The sequence below is a fragment of the Macaca thibetana genome, chromosome 4 (genome assembly GCF_024542745.1).
Source record: "Macaca thibetana thibetana isolate TM-01 chromosome 4, ASM2454274v1, whole genome shotgun sequence".
Lineage (NCBI taxonomy): Eukaryota > Metazoa > Chordata > Mammalia > Primates > Cercopithecidae > Macaca > Macaca thibetana.
The window spans coordinates 122,019,342-122,046,392 of record NC_065581.1 but is presented as its reverse complement, the minus strand read 5'-3'; the positions used below and the strand labels follow the sequence as shown (position 1 = coordinate 122,046,392).

General features: G+C 39.2%; 1 protein-coding gene across 3 annotated transcripts in view; it reads left to right on the top strand.

Moving 5' to 3' along the window:
* The first annotated feature begins 259 nt into the window (after positions 1-259).
* Positions 260-27,051, top strand: part of AIG1 (androgen induced 1) — a 282,569-nt gene continuing 255,777 nt past the window's right edge. The window contains exons 1-2 of one of the 3 annotated variants that reach the window (XM_050787419.1): positions 260-447; positions 760-879. In XM_050787419.1, the coding sequence (XP_050643376.1) occupies positions 439-447; positions 760-879 (129 nt within the window). In that variant the 5' untranslated portion in view covers positions 260-438. Of the gene's footprint in view, positions 526-687; positions 880-1,018; positions 7,237-27,051 lie in introns of those variants that run through there. The other 2 variants (XM_050787418.1, XM_050787421.1) reach the window with 2 other exon arrangements.

Genomic DNA, 27,051 nt, shown 5'->3' with positions numbered 1-27,051 from the left:
GTAGCCTACCCATTGAAAGCAGAATTTAGAGTTTCCTAGTGATTGACAGTCGTCAGTCAACACTGAAAACTTTATTGCTCCAAAATACCGAAAGTCACTCGTGGCTGAATGTGCTCGGGTTTACACCCCACGTTCACACCCCCACTGGATATCTCCGCACTGGTCACCCGCTCTCAACCAACTGCAACTACCCCAAGAAGCATCACCGCGATTCCGGGAGGTGGGGGGACATTTGTGGACACTGGGGTCCCCTCCTTCAATCTAGGTTCCCCGCCCCCTCACCCGGCCCGGCGCCCACTAGCCACGGGCCCCGCTTCCCCCTGGAGATCAGCGCGCACTTCCCGAGCCTCCGTCGCACTCAGAGGTCGCACCCACTCCTAGGACTCCTAGGGGGTGCCCCGGCCGCGTGTCCCGGGACCCTGCGATCGCAAGAGCAGAATGACGAAGGTGACGAAAGAGATGACGACATGCCGCCTGCCAGGCCGTGGCCGGCAGTGGAGAGCGTCCGCAATCCGCGCCCAGCCAGTACAGGTCACCCGGGCGCTCGCGGCCGCGCCAGTCCCCGGGGTCGCGCGCCCAGCCCCCTCGCCGCCCCCGCCCCGCCCCGCCCCGCCCCCGCCCCTCGCCAGCTCCCGCCCCGCGCCAGTGTTCCCACGGCGCCCGCCCCCACGCGCCGGGCGTCTCCCTCCCTCCCTCCCGCCCTCCTCGCCGCCCAGCCAGCCCAGGCCTCTGGCGAACATGGCGCTTGTCCCCTGCCAGGTGCTGCGGGTGGCAATCCTGCTGTCCTACTGCTCTATCCTGTGTAACTACAAGGCCATCGAAATGCCCTCGCACCAGACCTACGGAGGGAGCTGGAAATTCCTGACGTTTATTGATCTGGTAAGGCCGTCCCCTCCCCCTACTCGCCCCGCACCCCGTGCCTCTGTGTGTGTGTGTGTGTGTGTGTGTGTGTGGATGCGCGAGCACCTGCGCACGTGCGCGCCTCCAGCATCCACCCGTGTCCTCGCCTCTTCCCCAGTGATTGCGTGTGAAGGCCTGGCTGCCCCCGCAGCGGCATCTTCTGAACCACTCACCCTTACCTGGCTGGGTTACCCTTACCTGGCAGCTGGGGGACAAATGGAGGTGGGGCGCAGCCAGGTGGTGGGCTCATTGGAGGGGGACACCGAACTGCTTCTAAGAGGTGACACGGGAAGAATCTTCAACTAACAAAAGCATCGGACCTGATCATGAGTGGCCTGAGACCCATTCGCCCTCAAGGTGCTTTTCAAAGCACCCACCGTGGGATGAACTTGGTGCAACTGAAGGAAACTGGGTATTGTCTAGTGATTTGGAACTTCACCTGAAAGAATCAAATCCTTCTCATAAGGGAGAGAAAGCACCTAATAAAGTTGTCTTCTTTGCATCTGTTTTTTCCCCCACCCTTTGTCAATAATTTACTTTCAACCTTTACCCCGTAAATGTTAGGAGACAGAGATTTTCAAAGTGCATTTCCAAGGTGACGGTACACACTTCTCTGTCTTCCGATGTACAAGTTTACAGTAGTTTGCATAAGCAGCTCCTCTGTTGGCACAATATGATAATCTTGACAGGTGCCGGTTATTATTAGTATATCATTTTGAAAGTTTTTCTATTTCTGGCAGTAAAAGGCCCTCTTCAACCCCCCCTGGAGAACAGAACATAGGCATAAGGCCCAATAATGAACTCTTGGATGGACCTAGGAATTTCAGGGTAAAGGTGATTAAGACACACGCCAAAAGATTATTAGGAAGAGGCTTAAAACAAAAGCAGTGAAGTTCGAAAGCACTCAGAGAAATTGTAGAACCAATTCCTGGGACTCCCTGAACTGTTTATCCAAGACTATACACTAGGTTGGCCACACTAGCAAGATTATAATCTCTTGTTGACCCTCCATTCTGATGAAGAGAACATGATACCTGTTTTAAAAATTTCCAAAGCCTTAGGATGCCTCAAAGAAATGCAGAGAGGCTTTTGGTTTAAAAATAACACCTTATATTTGCATTATATTAGATGCTTTCAGAGTGGAATTTCAATTCTTTTGCCCAGGAGTCTCCAAACTGTGCACATACCCTTAGGCCCACAAGACTTCACAGGGCATAGAATGTTTCAAGGGTTTTAATTTTCAGATCCTCGTCTTCCAACTCTGCTTGAAACTAATTTCCCTCTGAACATGGGTGATGCCTGCCAATTCTTTCATTCTCCCCATTCATCCAAGTGAGGAGCACGTGACAAGGCTCTGGGGTGTATTTTTCTGTCTGTTCCTTTTAGCTTCCAGAAGATAGATGGCTGTCACCAGGACTATCTTTATATTTGATTGAACAACAGTGTTGGAGTTGTCTTGACAGAAAGTCTTATTGGGTTGATTGGCTGTCAATGAGGATTGGTTTTGCCAATTATGTTGTGTCGCAGACATTTTCCATACATTGAATGAGCTAAATCTGCAACCCTGAGGTTCTGATGCATATGTATATGAAGCAAGCCTACCAGCCATAGAGCGCCAGAAAGATGTCCCTTTTTCAAGTGTTTACACTTAACTATGTTAAGGATGTTGAGATGTTATTTAAAAATATGTGCATAGATTTTCAGAATTCTTTGAGGGTCTGTGAGCAAAACTCCTTTTGGGACACTACCTTATCCCATTCCTAAGTCAGATCTTACTTAGAGTTGGCCCATTTGAATGTTGCTAAGGAGCAGTGCTGGGTGAAAATACAGATATGCCGTGAGAGCCATAGGTACTAGAAACAGCCCTCAGCACCACTCTTACAGTAGATGCTGTGTTGTGGGAGCAAGGGGAGGGGTCAGCAGGTGAACAGAGGTAGAAATTGAGGGTGTTGGTTAACCCAAGAGATGCCTGCTTTTCATAATTGGCATTGCTTACTGTGCGTTAAAAAACAAGGCTCAGAAGAAACAATATACCTCTCATAACCTTTGTGTGACATGAGACCATAGTAGAGTCGGCTTGATATGCTGTCATATAATTTATCGTTTAGCATTCAGTGATTGCACTTGCCTGATTTAAATACTAATCACCATAAAGGACTTCTTTTTTTCTATCCCTGAAGTCACACAGTAGATTCAAATGTGGAACATTTACTTTGCTTCATATTTAGCTTCAGATTGTATAGGAACATTAGCCAGCCATTGTAATTTTTTACTCTGTGGCTCCTGATTGAAATATAATAATCTTTAACCAAGAATTCCTGTGAGAAAGTATGTCTGAGATATAGTCATAAAAACATTCACGCAAAGTGTTATTCTTTTTATTATTTGAGATTTGGAATCCTTAGAGCTTAAGCATTGTACAGCTGTTAAAACAACCAACCTGTCAATCCTCAGTAATGGCATTAAAAGATTAGGCTACTATAATTTAGCCATTTTGCTTTTCACTTTTAATGTTAAAAAGACTGTAAACTTTATTACCTAGTGCCTTGTACAATATTAATGAGTCTAAGTTTATTGGAGTAATTTTGCAAGAGGATTTAACTTTTTAAAATTGTAATGAGAGGGCCCTTTTTTCTAGCCAACTTGGATTGCAGGAATCATTTATCCTGGTAGTCACACTTGGATTCCATGTTCCATGGCTTCAGTTTACCAGGATCTGAGTCAGGAATCTCAGGCTGCGTGCATCTGGGAGCACAGTTATGTGGCAGTGGCCATTCTGGCTGTATTCATATCTCTCTTTGGGTATGAGGGTCATTCCAGTAGATTCAGAGCTTATGGTCAAAAACTGAAATGCATATTGTTGCTACCAGTAATCTTATACTGTTATTCTCCAATGGTTTCTTTTCCTAGTATTGAGAAACTGTAAGAGAACTAAGGTGCTTTTGGAAAACTGAAGCTAGTAAATGGAAAAAGAACACTGTCTTGGTGTGGTAGGCAGAATAATGGGGCTCCAAAGATGTTTACATTCTCATGCCAGGAACCTGTGAATACATTAGGTTATATGGCAAAGGGAAATTAAGGTTGCAGATGGAATTAAGATTGCAAATCAATTGACCTTAAAATAGGGTAACTATCCTGAGTTACCCCATTGGGCCCAATGTAATTACAAGGGTCCTTGAAAGGAATAGGGAAACAGAAGACAAGAGATTGTTGGAGGAAGATGTGACTGGAAGAAAGTCGTAGAGAGATTTGACAATGCTGGGTTTGAAGATGGAGGATGGAGCCAGGAGACAAGGAGTGTGAGAGGTGTCTAGAAGCTGGAGAGGAGAAGAAAATGGTTTTCCTCCTATAGTTTCCAGGAACACATACCTGCTGACAGCTTAATTTTAGCATATTTTGGACTTCTGACCTCCAGATTGTAAAATAATAAATTTGTGTCGTTTAAGCCATTCAATTGATAGCAATTGGTTACCACAGTAATAGAAAACTAGTATACTTGGCTTTAAAGCTTCTGACTTAGAAAAAAACTTAACTGCTTTTGTACTTATATGAAATAAATGCAGTGACTCAGCTAGCCCTTTATGTATAGTAGATAACTGGTTAATTTTAGCTTTAACAAAAAGGCAAGTTTTTTCCTACTTCATCCATGAAATTATGTGGAGGAGACATACATACGTGTAACAGTGGGCAATATGAGAATCTGTAAAGACTGGACTGTCAAGCACGTCTGTGTAAAGAGACCACCAAACAGGCTTTGTGTGAGCAATAAAGCTTTTAATTCTCTGGGTGCAGGCAGACTGTGTCCGAGAAAGAAGTCAGCGAAGGAAGATGGGGAAGGAGTTGCTGTATAGGAGTTGGGTAGGTAATGGAAAATTACAGTAAAAGGTGGTTATTTATTGTTAGCAGAGAAGGGGGTCACAAGGTACATAGGTGGGGAGATCATAAGACTTATTGTCCAGAAGAGGAATGCCACAAGGTCGATCGATCAGTTAAGGTAGGGCAGGGGCAAGTCACAATGGTGGAATGTTGTAATGTTGGTTAATCAGTTAAGGCAGGAACTGGCTGTTTTACTTCTTTTGTGGTTTTTCGACTGTCCCAGACTTCTTAGATCCTGCAGGCCATCTGGACGTATGTGTGCAGGTCACAGGGGTTACAATGGCTGAGCTTCAGCTTAGAGGCCTGATATGGACAACATTGGAAAAACTAGGTCTTTACTGTGAAGTATTTCAGAGACTATCATTATGTAACCTGACAGGCCAGGAGAAGGAATACACTTAATTGGAAATAAGCTGGAAAGAAAGAAAATTTAAACTAGCTGTTGATCAAATATTAACGTTTTCTTAGTCAATATCACAGCCGATGAATTTTCCTCAAGTGGTGTGGATTCATTCACTCATTTACTAGCAAAGTGATTATGCTGCATGTTACAAGATAATTGCCCCAAAAGGTAATAAAGAAGAATTAGGATAAAACCAACATAAATAAATGAAAAGAAAAAGGCAAATGTATTTTGAGGTCTTAAAGTAGTGTTTGCGGTATAATAGGTGTTTAGTAAATGTTTAAGTAAATGGAAGCTTTCTCTTCCCAAATTTTCATTGAATATTCTTTTCTCGTCCTGTCTTCTCCAAAAATATTCAAAATGATAGGAATTTAAAAATATATCAACCAGAACGTTATTCATATGTGTATGGTAGAGTGTCTAACAGATGAGTCAGAATCAACTTCTTTAAAAACCATGAACTAGATTTTTTAGAAAATGTAAAATATTGATGATGGATTTAAGACATCTTGATTTTTAAAGATTGAAACCGATATCTGGGAATCCCATTGGCTCTAGTTTGTAGTACTGGTCATTTTGAGAGTCATCCTCTCTTCGGGCCGTATCATACCCATTACTCCTCCTGGACTGGCTTTTCATTCATGTCATGGCAGAATATTGTTCAGGCCCTGCCTATTCAAAGTGTGGGCCGAGGACCAGCAGGATCAACTTTGTCTGGGAGCCTGTGAGAAATGTGGCATTTCCAGCTCCACCCCAGAGCTTCTGAATCAGAGTCTGCATTTTAATAATATCATCACGTGATTTCTATGCACATTCAAGGTTGATAAATGCTGTTCTAAGCCACATTGTTTTTGTTTTTTAATTTACATGGATTAATTGTAGGACCCTGTAGAGCAGTCTTAATATATGAATTCTGCCTATTTTCTTTGTTTTTTTTGTTTGTTTGTTTGTTTGTTTTTGAGACAGAGTTTCACTCTGTCACCCAGGCGAGTGCAGTGGTGATGTTGGCTCACTTCAACCTCCATCTCCCAGGTTCAAGAAATTCTCGTGTCTCAGCCTCCCAAGTAGCTGGGATTACAGGCGCCCGCCACCACACCTGGCTAATTTTTGTATTTTTGGTAGAGACAGGGTTTTACTATGTTGGCCACACTGGTCTCAAACTCTTAACCTCAAGTTATCTGCCCGCCTCAGCCTCCCAAAGTGCTGGGATTACAGGCATGAGCCACTGTGCCTGGCCTGAATTCTGCCTATTTTCAAAACATATTACAGATTGACTTTCGTTGTGATATAACAAAAACATGTAGGAAATTACAATTTGAAAATAAAAGAAAGAGAAAGATATGTTTCAGATACGAGAGATGGGTTAGTTACTGCTATTGAGAAACAAATTTAAATAATTTTCAGGGCAACTAAGGTGAAAAACAATACACATTTGATTGTATTGTCCCTATGTTGAAATAAAGGAAGTATAATAATTTATTGGGAAAAATACAGTTCGTTCCAGGCACTGACCTTTCAAGGTAATTTATCACTCAGATATTTGTTTAAAGAACATTAAGGGTGCGTATGGTGGCTCAGACCTGTAATCCCAGCACTGTGGGAGGCCATGGTAGGAGGCTTGCATAAGCCCAGGAGTTCGAGACCAGCCTGGGCAACATAGCAAGGCTCCCACTACAAAAAATTAAACATTAGTTGGGGGTGCTGGCATGTGCCTATAGTCCCAGCTATGTGGGGGGCTGGGGCAGGAGGATGACTTGAGCCCAGGAGTTCGAGTTTGCAGTGAGCTATGATAGTGCCACTGCACTCCAGCCTGAGTGGCAGAGCCAAATCCTGTCTGTAAATAAAAATTAAAAAAAAGAACATTGGTTAGCATAGTAGGTAATGCCTTTGATTGTTTTTTAGTGTAATATATAGAAAAATGTTTATGGTTAATGTTTCTTATTTGATGGTTTTATGAAAGCCAAAGGCATGGTCTTATATTTGGCTAGGTGAAGGTATTTTTGTAGAAGTTAAAGGTAATATAATCTAGGTACATTTTTGTTATCTAAATCTGTATTGCAAAAGAATTTCAGAAAACCAGAGAGAGATCAGGATAAATAAAGTCTCAGATGTGAAAAAGCTGGGGTGCTGAAAGAACAGGAAATGGTCAAGTGTACCTGGACGATACTATTTTTGTTTTTAGACATGCTGAGATTTTTTGACATTTAAAAAATGTTAAAGAGGGAAAATGAGCTGCTTAAGTATACTATATTTTGCATTTGAGTTAGTCTTATATTTGTTTATATACTTATCATAAAGCATTCTTGGCTGTAGTTCATGACTTAATTTTAAAAAGGAAATAAAATATCTTGAGAAGAGATTCTGCGTGTCATTATGTGACTTTGTCATTATGTACTTAGTTTTGCCAGTCAAAACCACACAGTGCCACGTGAAGGCTAGTAGTTTATTGAGTACTCAGGGTACAAAATTAGGTGGATTTTTTCTGTTTTGTTTTTGTTTTTGTTTTTTGGGGTTTTGGATATTATATAGAGTGTAAAATTGCAAATTTTTTCTTCAGGAGACTCGGACTTGACCCTAAAATATGCACATAAACTTGAAGGCTCAAATAATGTTTTTTCCTAACCTGGAGGAAGAATTGTGAGAGTAATGCTTTGCATAGAATCCTCTTCACCTTCTTTGCATGTTTCTTTTGGATCAGGCATAAAATAGGGGCCTGGTTTTGTTAGAGTGGGGGAAATAGTTGATGATATAATCACCCATTCCCTCTTAGTTGCAAATGGTATTGAAATTACAGAAAGTCATCTGACCACTAGTTGAGGTCACTTCTTTTCCCATTCCTGCCATTCCCCCATGTCTGGTATAACATTTAGCAAAATTGGTAACTGCTCTTGAGGGTTTTCATTTGTTTGCCTGTGTTCCTCTGAAATGTCACATGTTTCTGTGGAAGCATGAACAATAGTACAATTTTCCACATTGAATCAGATGTTCATGTGATCCAAGCATGCTTGGAAAAAATCTTACTGCTTAGGACTCCATACAGCATAGCTCTCTTGTGCAGTCTGTAGTTAGACAGTTAAAGCGTCCATGCCTCACCTGCAGGGTAGCCCTTCTGAGTGCGGTGAAAGCAGAACTTTCTTGGAAAGTGAGACACCACTTGATCAGATCCATTGTGGAATTGAACAAGATATGAGACAGAAGCATGGAATTCTGCAAAGTCAGACAATGCACTAGCCCACTCACACTGACTTATATTTAGGTCTGTCAGGCTGTGTTATAATTTTAAAAATTAATTTCAAAAGCGATACATACTTACTATAGAAAATTCGTGCAAATACAGGAAACCGTAGAAATACAGGGAAGAAAATATAGTCCATCTTACTTCTCTCTAATTTTCCTTGCATCTTAGCATTTTAATGCTTCAAGATGGTATTAATTTTGGAACTTTATGTACATACAGGAACATACTGAGAGAGTCAGGCTACAGTGTATATGTAAATGTGTGTTCGTACGTATTTAGTCAGATATCAGAAAAAATCATATTCTTTAAAACTTATTTTTAAATTATGGATATCACTCAGAGATACTAATGTTAGTATTTTGATATTTGTCTTTTCAGTCATATATATTTCTGTTAAAAAACCAAAAAATTCAATATGAGCATATGGTTTTTATAAATTTTTCATCCACATACACTAAAATTTATTCCTTTTTTTTTTGAGATGGAGTCTCGCTCTGTTGCCCAGGATGGAGTGCACTGGCATGATCTCAGCTCACTGCAACCTCCACCTCCCAGGTTCAGGCGATTCTCCTGCCTCAGCCTCCCGAGTAGCTGGGATTACAGGTGAATGCCACCATTCCTGGCTAATTTTTTTGTATTTTTAGTAGAGATGGGATTTCATGTTGCCCAGGCTGGACTCGAACTCCTGGGCTCAAGCGATCCACCTGCTTCAGCCTCCCAAAGTGTTGGGATTACAGGCATGAGCCACTGCGACTGGCCAATTTGTTCCTTTTAGTATACAATACTATAAGTTTTGAGAGATGCACAGAATGGCGTAAATACCACCACAGTCACCTAAAAGCATTCCTTTGTGTTGCCTGTTTATACTAGAACCCTCTCCTGAATCTTATCAACCATAGATTCATTCTCCATTCGTATACTTTTGCATTTCCTAGAAAAATACATAAAGCATACAGTATGTCTTTCAGTTTGGCTTTTCATTTAGCAGAAAGCAATTCAGATTTACCTATGCTGTTGTATGTATCAGTAATTTATTCCATTTTACCACTGAGTAGTGTTCCATGGTATTGATGTACCAGTTTTATTTTTCCATTTACAAATGGAAAAATTTTCCATTTACAAATGAAGTATATTAGAGGCTTTTTTCAGTTTGGGGTGATTATGAGAAAAGGTGCTGTAAAGATCTGCATACAAGTTTTTGTATGAACATGTTTTCATTTTTTACTGGTCATGTGCCTGGGAGTGGGATTGCTTGGTCATATGGTAAGTATATGTTTAACTATATAAAAGACCCCCACAGTTTTACAGAGTGGATGTGCCGTGTTGCATTACCACCAGCAATGTGTGAGAGCTCCGCGGATGGGAGCTCACATTGTATTCAGAGTGTGGCGTTGTCCATTTTTCTTTTATTTCAGTTATTCTTATAGGTGTGTAGCAGTATCTCATTGTGGTTTTGAGTTCCCTTCATGACTAAAGTTGTTAATTATCTTTTCCTGTGCCTTTAATAATATATTTATGTTCTTTGTGAAGTTTGCCCATTTAAAAAATACTGGGTTGTTTTATTATTATTAAGCTTTCAGAGATTTTATGTTTGCCAAATAAAAGCTTTTTGGCAAATATGTGATTTGCAAATGTTTTCTCCCTGTCTGTAGTTTATTTTATTGATAGTGTCTTTTACGAGCAAAAGTTCATTTTGATGATACAAAATTTACCATTTTTCTTTTTGTGGAACCTCCTAGAAGTTTTATAGTTTTAGGTTTTACGTTTTTATCTATAATCCTTTTTTTCTGGTATATGTTGTGTAATTTTTCCCACACCATGTCTTGAAAAGATTGTCATTTTGCCTTTGAATTACCTTTGCACCTTTGTCAAAAATCAATTGACTACATTTGTGTGTCTGTTTCTGGATTCTATTCTGCTCCACTGATGTGTGTGTCTCTTCACAGGTACCACACATTGTTGATTGCAGCTTTATAGTAAATCTTTAAAGCAAGTAGTGAGAATCATCTTTGTTCTTTTTCAAAATTTGTTGATGCTATTCTAATTTTCCTTTTTGTTTACATTTAGTATAATCTTGTTAATATCTACAGATAATTGTACTTGGATTTTTTTAGTAGAATTTCATTGAATCCATAAAACAATTTGGGGAAAGTTGGACATCTTAACAGTATTTACTTTTCCAACCCATGAATATGACCTATCTCTTCATTTATTTAGATTTTTTTATTTCTTTCATTGGTGTTTTGTAGTTTTCAGCATTTAGTTTGTGCATGTATTTTGTTAGGTTTATACCTATTTTATTTTTGATTAGTGCTATTGTGAATGTTATTTTTAATTTTTTTTTAGAAATTTTGATTTTCTTAGTCCATTTTGTGTTGCTATCACAGAATACCACAGACTGGGTAATTTATAAAGAAAAGAAACTTATGTCTTACAGTTCTGGAGGCTTAGAAGTACAAAAGCATGGTGCTGGCATCTGGTGAGAGCCTTCTTGTTGCACCATACCATGCTGGAAGGCATCACAGGACAAGAGGAGCATATGAGAGAGAGCCAAACTAGCTTTTATGACGGACCCACTCTTGTGATAACTAACTCTCCTGCGATAATCTATTAATCTATTAACACATTAATCCATTAATGGAAGAACCCTCATGACTCAATCACCTCTTAAAAGGCCCTACTTCTTAATACTATTAGATTGGGGATTAAGCTTCCACATGAATTTTAGAGACAACAAAATTCAACGGCAGCGACCCTTTTATATTTAATTGACATTTTAATTGAGATAATTGTAGATTCACTTCAGTTTTAAGAAACACAGAGCGATACTGTGTAGGCTTTACCCACTTTCTCCCAGTGGTTACACCTTGCAAAACTGTATTATAATATCGCAACCAAGATAATTGATATTGAAACAGCAAAGATACAGAACCTTTCCATTATCACAAAGATACCTCATGTAGCCCTTTTATGGCCACAACTACCTTCTCCCTTTGCCCCATCCCTAACCTTTGGCAGTCATTAATTTGTTCTTTCTATGATTTCTGTCATTTCAAGAATATTGTGTATCCATAACCTTACATATGTGACTTCTGGGGATTGCTTTTTTAAAAAAATCAGAATAATTCCCTAGAAAGTCACCCAAGGTGTCACATGTATCAGTAGTTTGTTCCTTTTTAATTGCCAGTAGTATTACATAGTATGCATACACCACAGTTTAGCCATTTATCCATTAAGGGATATCTGGATTGTTTCCAGTTTTGGGCTATTATAAATAAAGCTGCTGTGGACATTCATGCAGACGTTTTTGTGTAACCATAAGTTTTTATTTCTCTGGTATAAACATCCAAGAAGAAAAATGCTGTATTCTATGATTGTTGCAATTTTTAGTTTTATAGGAAGCCACCAAATGGTTGTTCAGAGTGGCTGTACCATTTTACATCTACACCAGAAATATGTGAGAGAGAAAATTTAGCCCCATTCTTGCCAGTTATTTGATGTTGTCAATATTTTTAATTTTAGCCATTTTAATTGGTATATAGTGATATCTCATCATGGTGGTGGTGGTAATGGTGGTTCTTCTTCTTTTTGTTGTTGTTGTTCTTCTTCCTCCATCTCCCTCTTCCTCCCCCTCTTCCTCCTTCTCCTCACCTTCTTTTTTCCTTTTTTGTGTGTGTGTGTGTGTGTGTGTGTGTGTGACTGAGTCTTGGTCTGTCACCCAGGCTGGAGTGCAGTGGCGTGATCATAGCTCACTGTAATCTCAAATTTCTGGGCTCAGTTGATCCTCCTGCCTCAGCATCCCGAGTAGCTGGGACTACAGGCATGTGCCACCATGCCCAGATCATTTTTTTTTTTTTAATTCTTTTTCATAGAGACAGGGCTTTGCTGCATTACCCAGGCTGGTCTCAAACTCTTGGCCTCAAGTGATCCTCCCATTTCAGTCACTGAAAGTGCTAGGATTACAGGTATGAGCCACTGTGCCTGGCTCATTGTGGTTTTAATTTTCATTTTTCAAATGGCTAACGATGTTGAATATATTTTCATATGATTACTTGCTATCTGTATATCCTCTTTAGTGAAACAAATAGTTCTGTTTTGTTAAATTTTACTTTCTGGTTGTTTATTGTTAGTGTATAGACACATATTTAATTTGTATATTTTGACCTTATGTCCTGGTGATTTAACTAAACTTATTTATTAGTTCAAGGAGCTTTGCTTTCGATTCTATGGGAGTTTCTTTTTTTATTTAGACAATCATGTCACCTGTTAATAGAGACATTTTATTTCTTCCTTTTCAGTCTGGATAGCTTTTATTTCCTTCTTATGGTTTATTGCCTTGGTTAAGACTTTCAGTAGGTTTCAGGTAGAAGAGGAGAGAGCAGATAACCTTAGGAGGATCCTTTCTTGTTTCTTGTTCCTTTCTTAGGAGGAAAACATGTAGTCTTTTGCAATTAAGTATGATATTAGATATAGATTTTTTTGTTTATGCCCCTTATCAGTTGATCAGTTGAGTAAGTTTCCTACTATTCCAAGTTTGCCGAGAGATGCGATAAAACTACAAGTGGATGTTGAATTTTGTCTTATGGTTTGATTTGTTCATATGGCTTTTCTTGACTTTCCCCCAAATTTTTTAAAAATAAATTTTATTGTGTATATTTAAGGTATACAACATGAGGTTATGGGATATATTTGAATGGTAAAAAGATTACAGTATTGAGGCAAATTAACATATCCATTATTTCACAGAGTTGCCCATTTTTTGATTTTGTGGCAAGAACCACTAAAAGCCATTCGTTTAGCATGAATCCCAAATAGAGTACAATTTTATTACATAGAGTCCTAAGGACTCATTTTATACATTAGATGTCTAGACTTGGTCATCCTATATATCTGCTATTTTATATCCTCTGACCTACTTCTCCTCATTCCCTCCCCACTTCCCACTCCTGTGCCTGGTAACCACTGTTTTGTTTTCTCTCTCTGTATATTTGATTTTTTTTGGATTTCACATATAAACGAGACCATGCATTATTTTTCTTTCTCTGTCTGGCTTATTTTACTTAGCATCATGTCCTCTAGGCTCATCCATGTTGTGACAAATGGATCTCATTCTTCTTTAGGGCTGAATTATATGTATATATACACTGCAGTTTCATTGTCCACGTGTCTATCAACAGAGAGGTTGTTTCCATATCTTGGCTATTGTGAATGATGCTGCAATGAACATGGGAGTGCAGATATCTTTCTGATATCGTGATTTCCTTTCCTTTGGGTATATGCCCAGAAGAGGGGTTGCTGGGTCATATGGTGGTTCTATTTTTTTTTTAAATTTTATTGTTTAGAAACCTCCATATTGTTTTTCATATGGCTCTACCAAACTACATTCCTATGAACAGTGTACAAGAGTTCCTTTTTATCCACACCTTTGCTAACATTTCTTCTTTTTTGACTTTTTGATAATAGCCATTCTAATGGGTGTGAGGTGCTATCTCATAGTGGTTTTGGTTTTCATTTCTATACCTGAGACTGGGTAATTTATAAGAAAAGAGGTTTAATTGGCTCATGGTTCTGCAGGCTGTGTAGGAGGCATAACACTAACATCTACTTCTGGGGAGGCCTCTGAAAGCTTACAGTCATGGCAGAAAGTGAAGTGGAAGCTTGCATGTTAGGTGGCAAAAGCAGGGTGAGAGAGTTAAGTGCTAGACACTTGTAAACAGCCAGATCTCACGAGAGGTCACTCAGTATCGCAAGGACAGCAAAGGGGATAGTGCTAAACCATTCATGAAAAAACCCCATGATCCAATAACTTCCCACCAGGCCTCACCTCCAACATTGGGGATTACATTTCAATATGAGATTTAGGCAGGAATACACATTCAAACTATATCAGTGATATTGAGCACCTTTTCATAGACCTGTTCTTGATTTTTATGTCTTATTTGGACAAATGTCTATTCAAGTCTTTTGCCTGTTTTTAATTGGGTCATTTGTTTTTCTATGATTGAGTCATATCAGTTCTTTATAAATTTTAAGTGTTAAACCCTTATCAAATATTAGTTTGCAAATATTTTTCCCAGTTTGTAAGTTGCCATTTCATTTTATTGTTTGTTTCCTTTGCTGTGCAAAAGACTTTTAGTTTGATGTAGTCTCATTTATTTACTTTTGATTTGTGGCCTGAGCTTTTGGTATGATATCCAAATAAATGAATAAATCATCGCCAAGACCATTTTCTGGGAACTATTCCCCTGTATTCTCTTCTAGGAGTTTTATAGTTTCTGGCCTTACATTTAGGTTGATTGTACATTTCATGTTGAATTTTGTATATGGTGCAAGAGAAGAGTCAAATTTTATTCTTCTGCCTGTGAAAATCTAGTTTTTCCAGCACCATTTATTAAAGAGATTATCCTTTCCCCATTGTGTTCTTTTGGTGGCTTTGTCAAAAATTAGTTGACTATATATCTTTGACTTCATTTCTGAGCTCTTGATTCTGTTGCACTCGTCCATGTGTCTGTTTTTATATCAGCACCATATTGTTTTGATTACCATAGCTTTGTAGTGTAATTTAAAATATTGATGTGTGATGATTTTTGACTCGAACCAGGCTTGCATTTGGGGATGAGTGCTACTTGGTTATGATGTATTGCTTATTTTAGATATAGCTAGATTTAATTTGCTATTTTGTTGAGTTTTTTTGCCTCTCAGTTCACGAGGAAAATTTGTCAATAGTGTGTTTTTCTTTTCTTGTTTTTGGCTTTGATATTAGGATATATTGGCCTCATTCCTCTTAAGTGTTCTGGAAGAGATTAAGCAAAATTAGTGTTACTTCTTTCCAGAATGTTTGGTAGAATTTAGCAGTGAAAACCACTGGGCTTGGGATTTTCTTTATTGGAAAATTTTATTCACAAATTCTATTTGGTTGATTTCAAAATGTAGGACTATTAATGTTGTCAGTTTTCAAAACTGAGATTTGGTATCTTTCAAAGAATTGGTCAATTTCATCTTTCAGCATTTGCTTCTTATCTTTCTCTTATTGTCTGTAGGGTCTGTAGTGATAATAGTATTTCATTGCTGATATGGGTAATTTGTGCCTTATCTCCTTTTTCTTCATCAGTCTGGCTAGGAGTTACACACATTTTTATTGATTTGTTTCAAAGATCAGCTTTTGATTTTTTTCTATATTTATTGTTCTCAATTTCATTGATTTCTTTTTTTTTTTTTGTTCTTTTTGAGAAAAGGTCTTGCTCTGTCACCCAGGCTGGAGTGCGGCTTACTGCAGCCTCAACCCCTTCCAGGTTTAGGTGATCTTCCCACCTCAGCCGCAAGTAGCAGGGACTACAGGCACACATCACCATGCCCAGACAATTTTTTGTACTTTTTGGTAGGGACAGGGTTTTGCCGTGTTTCCCAGGTTGGTCTTGAACTCCTGAGCTCAAGCAATGCACCCTGCTCAGCCTCCTAAACTGCTGAGACCACAGGCATAAGCCACTGTGCCAGGCTGATTTCTGTTTTTAACCTTTATTAGTCTTCCTTTTGTTTGTTTTGGGTTTGTTTTGTTCTTCTTTAACAAATTTCTTAATGGGGAAGCTTACATGATTAATTCAAACCCTTTATTCTTTCCTATATAAGCATTTGATGCTAAAAATTTTACCCTAGGCGCCACTTTAACTGTATCTCATGTTTTAATACATCTTATTTTCATTTTCATTCAGTTAAAAATATTTTTAAAAATTTCCTTTGGTTCTCTTTTACAGTGAGTTGTACACTGTTGATATATTTTTTACAGATATCTTTTCATGATTTACTTCCAATTTAATTACATTACAATCGGAGGTCATTCTTTGCATGATTTCAGTTCTTTTAAATTTGTTAAGTTTGGTTTTATGGCTCAGAATATGGGCCATCATGTTACATATTCAGTGTGCACTTGAAATATGTATTTTGCTTTTAGTAAGTGGAGTGTTTCATAAATGTCAACTAGGAGAAGTTTGTTGATAGTGTTATTCAGGTCTTCTATATTCTTGCCTATTTTCTGGGTCTCTCATTAACTGAGAAAGGAGAATCCAAGTCTCTTAAGTATAATTGTGGATTTGTCTATTTCTTAATTCAGTTTTATTAGTTCTTGCATCATATATTTTGGAACATACACCTTGGTAAAAGTACAGACACATTTGGAAATGCTATGTATCTTGGTGAGTTGACCCTTTATCACTATACAATGTTCTTTTTCCTAGGTAATTATTTTCCTTGTTCCAAATTCTGCTTTGTCTGATATTAGTATAGCTTCTCTAGCTTTCTTTATTATTAGTGTTTGCATGGTATATCTTTTCCCATATTTTTACTTTTAATTTATCTTTATCAACATATTTAAAGTGATTTTTTTTGTAGATAACATATAGTTGCATCTTATTTTTAAAATTTAATTTGATAATCTCTATTCTTTAATAGGTACAATTTACATTTAATGTAATTATTAAAATAGTTGGATTTAGGTCTACCATTTTATTATTAGTTTTTTATTTGTTATCCTTTTTTTGTTCCTCCACCTCCATTCCCTGCTTTCTTCTGGGTTATTTGAATGTTTTTTAGTATTTAATTTTATCTGTCGGCTGTTTGTGTATATCTCTGAATTATTTTAGTTGTTTCTCTAGTAATTACCATATACAAATCTAGCTTTACACAATCTACTTAGAGAGAATAGTTTATCACTTCAAGTGAAATATATAAGCCTTGTCACTTTTCCCTCCTCAATTTATGTCATAGTTGTAATTTTCATTATATCTATATAACTTGAGAACCCTATAATATATATTTTTTGCTATTAACAATAAATATGTTAAAGAACTTAGTATATAGTGAAATACTCTATTGGATTACCCAGATATTTACTATTTCTGTTGCTCTCTCTTTAGTTCTTACGTTGATATTTCCCTCTGATATCATTTCCCTTCAGCTTCAGAATTTATTTAGCATTTCATTAAGAAGAGATCTGCTGGCAACAAGTCTGTTGGTTTTTCTTCATCTGAGTATGCTTTGTTTTGCCTTCATTCCTGAAGGATATTTTTGCTGGATATAAAGTTCTGGTTAGCAGTTCTTTTGTTTCATCACTTAAAAGATGTGTCACTGTCATCTAGCCTGTATGAATGAATTTTTCTGAAGAGAAATTTGCAATTATTTAAGCCATTGTGCTCTTAAAGACAATGTGTTGTTTCTCTCTGGTTGCCTTTATATTTTTTTCCTCATCTTTGGTTTTCAGCAGTCTAAGTGTGATGTTTCTGAGTATGATTTTGTAAGTTTACTTTGGTAGGACTTTGCTGAGCTTCTTGAATCTGCAATTATGTCTTTCACTCAGTTTGAGAAGTTTTCAGCCATTATTTTTTAAATATTTTTTTCTATGATTACCTCTTTCTTTCATCTCTTCTTCCACCAATTAAAATTCCACTTTACATCCAACCACCAATTTGGCTTTGAAGCTGCCACTTGATATTGACACTTGGTAGATGTAGTATGACTATTCTTATACGTCTCTATCTACTGATGAGGATCCTACTCTTTTAGTGCTACTAAAGAGTACTCTTTTTAGATCCCACTCTTCCAGGACTCCATTGATATGCATGTCAGATCTTTTGATTATTATTCCGCAGGTTGCTGAGGACTTGTTCATTTTTTTCTGTTTCTCTTTTTCTGTCTTCTTTAGATTGTATCATTTCTATTGATCCATCTTCAAATTCACTGACTCTTTCCACTGTAATCTACATATTGCTATTGCATCCATCTAGTGGATTTTTAAATTTCCAGTGTTGTGTATTTCAGTTCTAAAATGTCCACCTGGTTCCATTTTATGGTTACTATTTCTCAGCAATTAATTTCTATCTTTCATTCATTTTAACAGTGTTCATCTTTACCTTATGGAGGATTATTGAAGAGCTGCTGTAAAGTCCTTGCCTAATAATTCCACCATTGGGGTCCTTTTGGGGTTGACATCTGTTGATTGTGGTTTCCCTCAATATTTACCCATTTTTCCTGGCTCTTTGTATGTCAAATTATTTTGGATTATACCATGAACATTTTGAATATTGTATTAGTCTGTTTTCACACTGCTGATAAAGACATATTTGAGACTAGGTAATTTTAAAGAAAAAGAGGTTTAATGGACTCACAGTTTTACATGGCTGGGGTGGCCTCACACTCGTGGTGGAAGGCAAAAGGCGTGTCTTACATGGTAGCAGACAAGACAGAATGAGAGCCAAGCAAAAGGGAAAACCCCTTATAAAACCGTCAGACCTCATGAAACTTACTCACTATCTTGAGAACAGTATGGGGGAAACCACCCCCATGATTCAATTATCTCCACTGGGTCCCTCCCACAACATGTGGGAATTATGGGAGCTACAATTCAAGATGAGATTTGGGTGGGGACATAGCCTAACCGTATCAAACATTATGTGGTGAGGCTAAAGGTCCTGTTAAAATTCTATGGGGAAATGTTGATTTTGTTTATCTGTTTAAGCAGGCAATCAACCAAGTTTCCTTTTTCCAGCTCTTCTTTTTGTGATTTCTTTTATACTCTCCAGCTCTCAAGATGTTTCTTTTTATGGTTTCTGCAGTCAGAAAGAGTCTTCTCAAAATTTTAGCCTCCCATGATGTCATGCAGTTCACACAATTGGTGATGCCTTCACAGCGAGGCAGCAGGAGAAAAGAGAGAGAGAGGAAAAAAAAAAACATATTTTCTCTCCACCAGTTACACAGCAGGACTTCCTCTTGCTTGGTTCCTCTGGTCATTGAGATGGATTTTCTTAGGGTTTTAGGTACTCATGCTAAAGGGAAAAAAAAGAGGGAATCATAATCTCTAGGAGAGATTATGATAGATGACTTTTCCTCTATCCTCAGACTGGAAAGAAGGGGATTCTCCTGGAGATTTTGCTATCAGTGCTTGCTTTCCAGTTCTAGAATGCAGTCTGCACTCAGGTCAAATAAGGGGAAAAAAGGAGAGTAAAAATCCACAAACTGTACCTTTATGGATCCTTATTTATTTTTGCTTTAGCTCCCAATGCACCTGTCATTGTGTACTTTTCAAAGTCCTCAGGCAGTTGACTTTTGTACTCTGTTCAGAGTTCTTAGTTGTAATCAGTGGAATTGATAGGCTGTAGTCAGCTTACTCCATTTGGGCTGGCACCAGAAGCCTACATATGTTTTCAATATCTACTTTTTTACACTTAAAATATTTTATAAACATTTTTTCCATGCCATTATACATTCTCCTATAACATAATTTTTAAGACTGCATATTCATTGAGTGTTTATATTGATTGTCTTCATGAATATATGAATAAATAAATCTTTACACACATCTGTGATTATTTACCTAGGATAAATTTTTTTTTAAATTTATTTATTATTATTATACTTTAAGTTGTAGGGTACATGTGCATAATGTGCAGGTTTGTTACATATGTATACTTGTGCCATGTTGGTGTGCTGCACCCATCAACTCGTCATTTACATCAGGTATAACTCCCAATGCAATCCCTCCCCCCTCCCCCCTCCCCATGATAGGCCCCTGTGTGTGATGTTCCCCTTCCTGAGTCCAAGTGATCTCATTGTTCAGTTCTCACCTATGAGTGAGAACATGCGGTGTTTGGTTTTCTGTTCTTGTGATAGTTTGCTAAGAATGATGGTTTCCAGCTGCATCCATGTCCCTACAAAGGACACAAACTCATCCTTTTTTATGGCTGCATAGTATTCCAAGGTGTATATGTGCCACATTTTCTTAATCCAATCTGTCACTGATGGACATTTGGGTTGATTCCAAGTCTTTGCTATTGTGAATAGTGCCTCAATAAACATACGTGTGCATGTGTCTTTATAGCAGCATAATTTATAATCCTTTGGGTATATACCCAGTAATGGGATGGCTGGGTCATATGGTACATCTAGTTCTAGATCCTTGAGGAATCGCCATACTGTTTTCCATAATGGTTGAACTAGTTTACAATCCCACCAACAGTGTGTAAAAGTGTTCCTATTTCTCCACATCCTCTCCAGCACCTGTTGTTTCCTGACTTTTTAATGATCACCATTCTAACTGGTGTGAGATGGTATCTCATTGTGGTTTTGATTTGCATTTCTCTGATGGCCAGTGATGATGAGCATTTTTTCATGTGTCTGTTGGCTGTATGAATGTCTTCTTTTGAGAAATGTCTGTTCATATCCTTTGCCCACTTTTTGATGGGGTTGTTTGTTTTTTTCTTGTAAATTTGTTTGAGTTCTTTGTAGGTTCTGGATATTAGCTCTTTGTCAGATCAGTAGATTGCAAAAATTTTCTCCCATTCTGTAGGTTGCCTGTTCACTCTGATGGTAGTTTCTTTTGCTGTGCAGAAGCTCTTTAGTTTAATGAGATCCCATTTGTCAATTTTGGCTTTTGCTGCCGTTGCTTTTGGTGTTTTAGACATGAAGTCTTTGCCCATGCCTATGTCCTGAATGGTACTACCTAGGTTTTCCTCTAGGATTTTTATGGTATTAGGTCTAACATTTAAGTCTCTAATCCATCTTGAATTAATTTTCGTATAAGGAGTAAGGAAAGGATCCAGTTTCAGCTTTCTACTTATGGCTAGCCAATTTTCCCAGCACCATTTATTAAATAGGGAATCCTTTCCCCATTTCTTGTTTCTCTCAGGTTTGTCAAAGATCAGATGGCTGTAGATGTGTGGTATTATTTCTGAGGACTCTGTTCTGTTCCATTGGTCTATATCTCTGTTTTGGTACCAGTACCGTGCTGTTTTGGTTACTGTAGCCTTGTAGTATAGTTTGAAGTCAGGTAGCGTGATGCCTCCGGCTTTGTTCTTTTGACTTAGGATTGTCTTGGAGATGCGGGCTCTTTTTTGGTTCCATATGAACTTTAAAGCAGTTTTTTCCAATTCTGTGAAGAAACTCATTGGTAGCTTGATGGGGATGGCATTGAATCTATAAATTACCTTGGGCAGTATGGCCATTTTCACGATATTGATTCTTCCTATCCATGAGCATGGTATGTTCTTCCATTTGTTTGTGTCCTCTTTGATTTCACTGAGCAGTGGTTTGTAGTTATCCTTGAAGAGGTCCTTTACATCCCTTGTAAGTTGGATTCCTAGGTATTTTATTCTCTTTGAAGCAATTGTGAATGGAAGTTCATTCCTGATTTGGCTCTCTGTTTGTCTGTTACTGATGTATAAGAATGCTTGTGATTTTTGCACATTAATTTTGTATCCTGAGACTTTGCTGAAGTTGCTTATCAGCTTAAGGAGATTTTGGGCTGAGACAATGGGGTTTTCTAAATATACAATCATGTCATCTGCAAACAGGGACAATTTGACTTCTTCTTTTCCTAACTGAATACCCTTGATTTCTTTCTCTTGCCTGATTGCCCTAGCCAGAACTTCCAGCACTATGTTGAATAGGAGTGGTGAGAGAGGGCATCCCTGTCTTGTGCCAGTTTTCAAAGGGAATTTTTCCAGTTTTTGCCCATTCAGTATGATATTGGCTGTGGGTTTGTCATAAATAGCTCTTATTATTTTGAGGTACGTTCCATCAATACCGAATTTATTGAGCGTTTGTAGCATGAAGGGCTGTTGAATTTTTCAAAAGCCTTTTCTGCATCTATTGAGATAATCATGTGGTTCTTGTCTTTGGTTCTGTTTATATGCTGGATTACGTTTATTGATTTGCGAATGTTGAACCAGCCTTGCATCCCACGGATGAAGCCCACTTGATCATGGTGGATAAGCTTTTTGATGTGCTGCTGAATCCGGTTTGCCAGTATTTTATGGAGGATTTTTGCATCGATGTTCATCAGGGATATTGGTCTAAAATTCTCTTTTTTTGTTGTGTCTCTGCCAGGCTTTGGTATCAGGATGATGTTGGCCTCATAAAATGAGTTAGGGAGGATTCCCTCTTTTTCTATTGATTGGAATAGTTTCAGAGGGAATGGTACCAACTCCTCCTTGTACCTCTGGTAGAATTCAGCTGTGAATCCATCTGGTCCTGGACTTTTTTTGGTTGGTAGGCTATTAATTATTGCCTCAATTTCAGAGCCTACTATTGGTCTATTCAAGGATTCAACTTCTTCCTGGTTTAGTCTTAGAAGAGTGTAAGTGTCCAGGAAATTATCCATTTCTTCTAGATTTTCCAGTTTATTTGCGTAGAGGTGTTTATAGTATTCTCTGATGGTAGTTTGTATTTCTGTGGGATCGGTGGTGATATCCCCTTTATCATTTTTAATTGCGTCGATTTGATTCTTCTCTCTTTTCTTCTTTATTAGTCTTGCTAGTGGTCTGTCAATTTTGTTGATCTTTTCAAAAAACCAACTCCTGGATTCATTGATTTTTTGGAGTTTTTTGTGTCCCTATCTCCTTCAGTTCTGCTCTGATGTTAGTTATTTCTTGCCTTCTGCTAGCTTTCGAATGTGTTTGCTCTTGCTTCTCTAGTTCTTTTAATTGTGATGTTAGAGTGTCAATTTTAGATCTTTCCTGCTTTCTCTTGTGGGCATTTAGTGCTATAAATTTCCCTCTACACACTGCTTTAAATGTGTCCCAGAGATTCTGGTATGTTGTATCTTTGTTCTCATTGGTTTCAAAGAACATCTTTATTTCTGCCTTCATTTCATTATGTACCCAGTAGTCATTCAGGAGCAGGTTGTTCAGTTTCCATGTAGTTGAGCGGTTTTGATTGAGTTTCTTAGTCCTGAGTTCTAGTTTGATTGCACTATGGTCTGAGAGACAGTTTGTTATAATTTCTGTTCTTGTACATTTGCTGAGGAGTGCTTTACTTCCAATTACGTGGTCGATTTTGGAGTAAGTACGATGTGGTGCTGAGAAGAATGTATATTCTGTTGATTTGGGGTGGAGAGTTCTATAGATGTCTATTAGGTCTGCTTGCTGCAGAGATGAGTTCAATTCCTGGATATCCTTGTTAACTTTCTGTCTCGTTGATCTGTCTAATGTTGACAGTGGAGTGTTGAAGTCTCCCATTATTATTGTATGGGAGTCTAAGTCTCTTTGTAAGTCTCTAAGGACTTGCTTTATGAATCTGGGTGCTCCTGTATTGGGTGCATATATATTTAGGATAGTTAGCTCTTCCTGTTGAATTGATCCCTTTACCATTATGTAATGGCCTTCTTTGTCTCTTTTGATCTTTGATGGTTTAAAGTCTGTTTTATCAGAGACTAGTATTGCAACCCCCACTTTTTTTTGTTCTCCATTTGCCTGGTAAATCTTCCTCCATCCCTTTATTTTGAGCCTATGTATGTCTCTGCGTGTGAGATGGGTCTCCTGAATACAGCAGACTGATGGGTCTTGACTCTTTATCCAGTTTGCCAGTCTGTGTCTTTTAATTGGAGCATTTAGTCCATTTACATTTAAGGTTAAGATTGTTATGTGTGAACTTGAGCCTGCCATTATGATATTAACTGGTTATTTTGCTCGTTAGTTGATGCAGTTTCTTCCTAGCCTCGATGGTGTTTACATTTTGGCATGTTTTTGCAATGGCTGGTACCGGTTGTTCCTTTCCATGTTTAGTGCTTCCTTCAGGGTCTCTTGTAAGGCAGGCCTAGTGGTGACAAAATCTCTAAGCATTTGCTTATCTGTAAAGGATTTTATTTCTCCTTCACTTATGAAACTTAGTTTGGCTGGATATGAAATTCTGGGTTGAAAATTCTTTTCTTTAAGAATGTTGAATATTGGCCCCCACTCTCTTCTGGCTTGTAGAGTTTCTGCCGAGAGATCTGCTGTTAGTCTGATGGGCTTCCCTTTGTGGGTGACCCGACCTTTCTCTCTGGCTGCCCTTAAGATTTTTTCCTTCATTTCAACTTTGGTGAATCTGGCAATTATGTGTCTTGGAGTTGCTCTTCTCGAGGAGTATCTTTGTTGCATTCTCTGTATTTCCTGGATTTGAATGTTGGCCTGCCCTACTAGGTTGGGGAAGTTCTCCTGGATGATATCCTGAAGAGTGTTTTCCAACTTGGTTCCATTTTCCCCCCTCACTTTCAGGCACCCCAATCAGACGTAGATTTGGTCTTTTTACATAATCCCAAACTTCTTGCAGGCTTTGTTCATTTCTTTTTCTTCTTTTTTCTTTTGGTTTCTCTTCTCGCTTCATTTCATTCATTTGATCCTCAATCGCAGATACTCTTTCTTCCAGTTGATCGAGTCAGTTACTGAAGCTTGTGCATTTGTCACATATTTCTCGTGTCATGGTTTTCATCTCTTTCATTTCGTTTATGACCTTCTCTGCATTAATTACTCTAGCCATCAATTCTTCCACTTTTTTTTCAAGATTTTTAGTTTCTTTGCGCTGGGTACGTAATTCCTCCTTTAGCTCTGAGAAATTTGATGGACTGAAGCCTTCTTCTCTCATCTCGTCAAAGTCATTCTCTGTCCAGCTTTGATCCGTTGCTGGCGATGAGCTGCGCTCCTTTGCCGGGGGAGATGCGCTCTTATTTTTTGAATTTTCAGCTTTTCTGCCCTGCTTTTTCCCCATCTTTGTGGTTTTATCTGCCTCTGGTCTTGATGATGGTGATGTACTGATGGGGTTTTGGTGTAGGTGTCCTTCCTGTTTGATAGTTTTCCTTCTAACAGTCAGGACCCTCAGCTGTAGGTCTGTTGGAGATTGCTTGAGGTCCACTCCAGACCCTGTTTGCCTGGGTATCAGCAGCAGAGGCTGCAGAAGATAGAATATTTCTGAACAGCGAGTGTACCTGTCTGATTCTTGCTTTGGAAGCTTCCTCTCAGGGGTGTACTCCACCCTGTGAGGTGTGGGGTGTCAGACTGCCCCTAGTGGGGGATGTCTCCCAGTTAGGCTACTCAGGGGTCAGGGACCCACTTGAGCAGGGAGTCTGTCCCTTCTCAGATCTCAACCTCCGTGTTGGGAGATCCACTGCTCTCTTCAAAGCTGTCAGACAGAGTCCTTTGCGTCTGCAGAGGTTTCGGCTGGGTTTGTTATTGCCCTGTCCCCAGAGGTGGAGTCTACAGAGACAGGCAGGTTTCCTTGAGCTGCTGTGAGCTCCACCCAGTTCGAGCTTCCCAGCAGCTTTGTTTACCTACTTAAGCCTCAGCAATGGCGGGTGCCCCTCCCCCAGCCTCGCTGCTGCCTTGCCGGTAGATCACAGACTGCTGTGCTAGCAATGAGGGAGGCTCCGTGGGTGTGGGACCCTCCCGGCCAGGTGTGGGATATGATCTCCTGGTGTGCCTGTTTGCTTAAAGCGCAGTATTGGGGTGGGAGTTACCCGATTTTCCAGGTGTTGTGTGTCTCAGTTCCCCTGGCTAGGAAAAGGGATTCCCTTCCCCCTTGCACTTCCCAGGTGAGGCGATGCCTCGCCCTGCTTCAGCTCTCGCTGTTTGGGCTGCAGCAGCTGACCAGCGCCGATCGTCCGGCACTCCCCAGTGAGATGAACCCAGTACCTCAGTTGAAAATGCAGAAATCACCGGTCTTCTGTGTCGCTCGCGCTGGGAGTTGGAAACTGCAGCTGTTCCTATTTGGCCATCTTCTTTTTTTTTTTTTTTTTTTTTTTTTTTTTTGCAGTTGCAAGATTTAATAGAGTGAAAACAGAGCTCCTATACAATGGGAAGGGACCCAAAGGGGGTTGCCACTCCCTGCTCGAATGCCTGGGTTTATATCCCAATCATTGTTCTGGCCCTGTGCTCTCAGGTGATATAGGATTTGACTATTTCTTTACCTCCTCTTTTTAGCCTAATTTGTATTTTAGTGAGCCCTCTTTACTACCTGATTGGCTGGCTGTGAGCTGAGTTACAAGCCCGTTTTTTAAAGGTAGGTGCAGTCACCTTTTCCAGCTAGGCTTAGGAATTTTTAGTCGGCCTAGGAAATCTAGCTAGTCCTGTCTCTCAGTCCCCCCTCTTAACAGGAAAACCCAAGTGCTGTTGGGGAGGTTGGCTGATGATCGCTCTTAAGTGCTTCCTGCAGAGTTGGGGCATAGTAGGGGTCATGCAATTGAGATTTCCTTGGGAGGGGTGCCTTTGATGTCATCATCATCGGAGTGTGGGCCAGCAGGCCGGTCCAGGGGTCTGTGGTAGATCTTAGTCATGGACTGCATCTGGGGCTCCATTTGAAGAACCATTTGTAGTTTTACAGCTTTGATTCTGGAAGAGACGAACTTAACAAGGAAGTTAAAGATACAGGGATTGAAATGTATGGCCTGAAGTGCAGGGACATATGAGTGTGGGTGGTGAAAGTGGGGTTTCCTTTAGAAAAACTCCTATACGATGGGGCATCAATATTTCCAGGAATCCACATTCTCCATAGAAGCTCATGGTAAGGGGAGCTACTGGTAGTACAGCAGCATGGAGGAGGTGCAGTGAGTGTGAAAGGGGGTAAGAGAACAGTAAAAAGAAAAATATGACGAGAGGGCCATGGGGATCTACGATTCTAGTTACTTTCCTCACGGTTGTCACTTGAAGAGCAGGCGCAGATCCTCTAGAGAGTCACAGGAATAGCTAATGTTGTCTCCTGGATTTTTGGGTTCCTTTGGCAGTATCCAGGGTTTGACTTGAGTGTGACATATCCAGGACTCCACTCCAGCCGCTTAACCGCGGTTGGGGTGGATAAAATGACTGGGTAGGGTCCTTCCCAGGATGTGTCTAGGGATGGG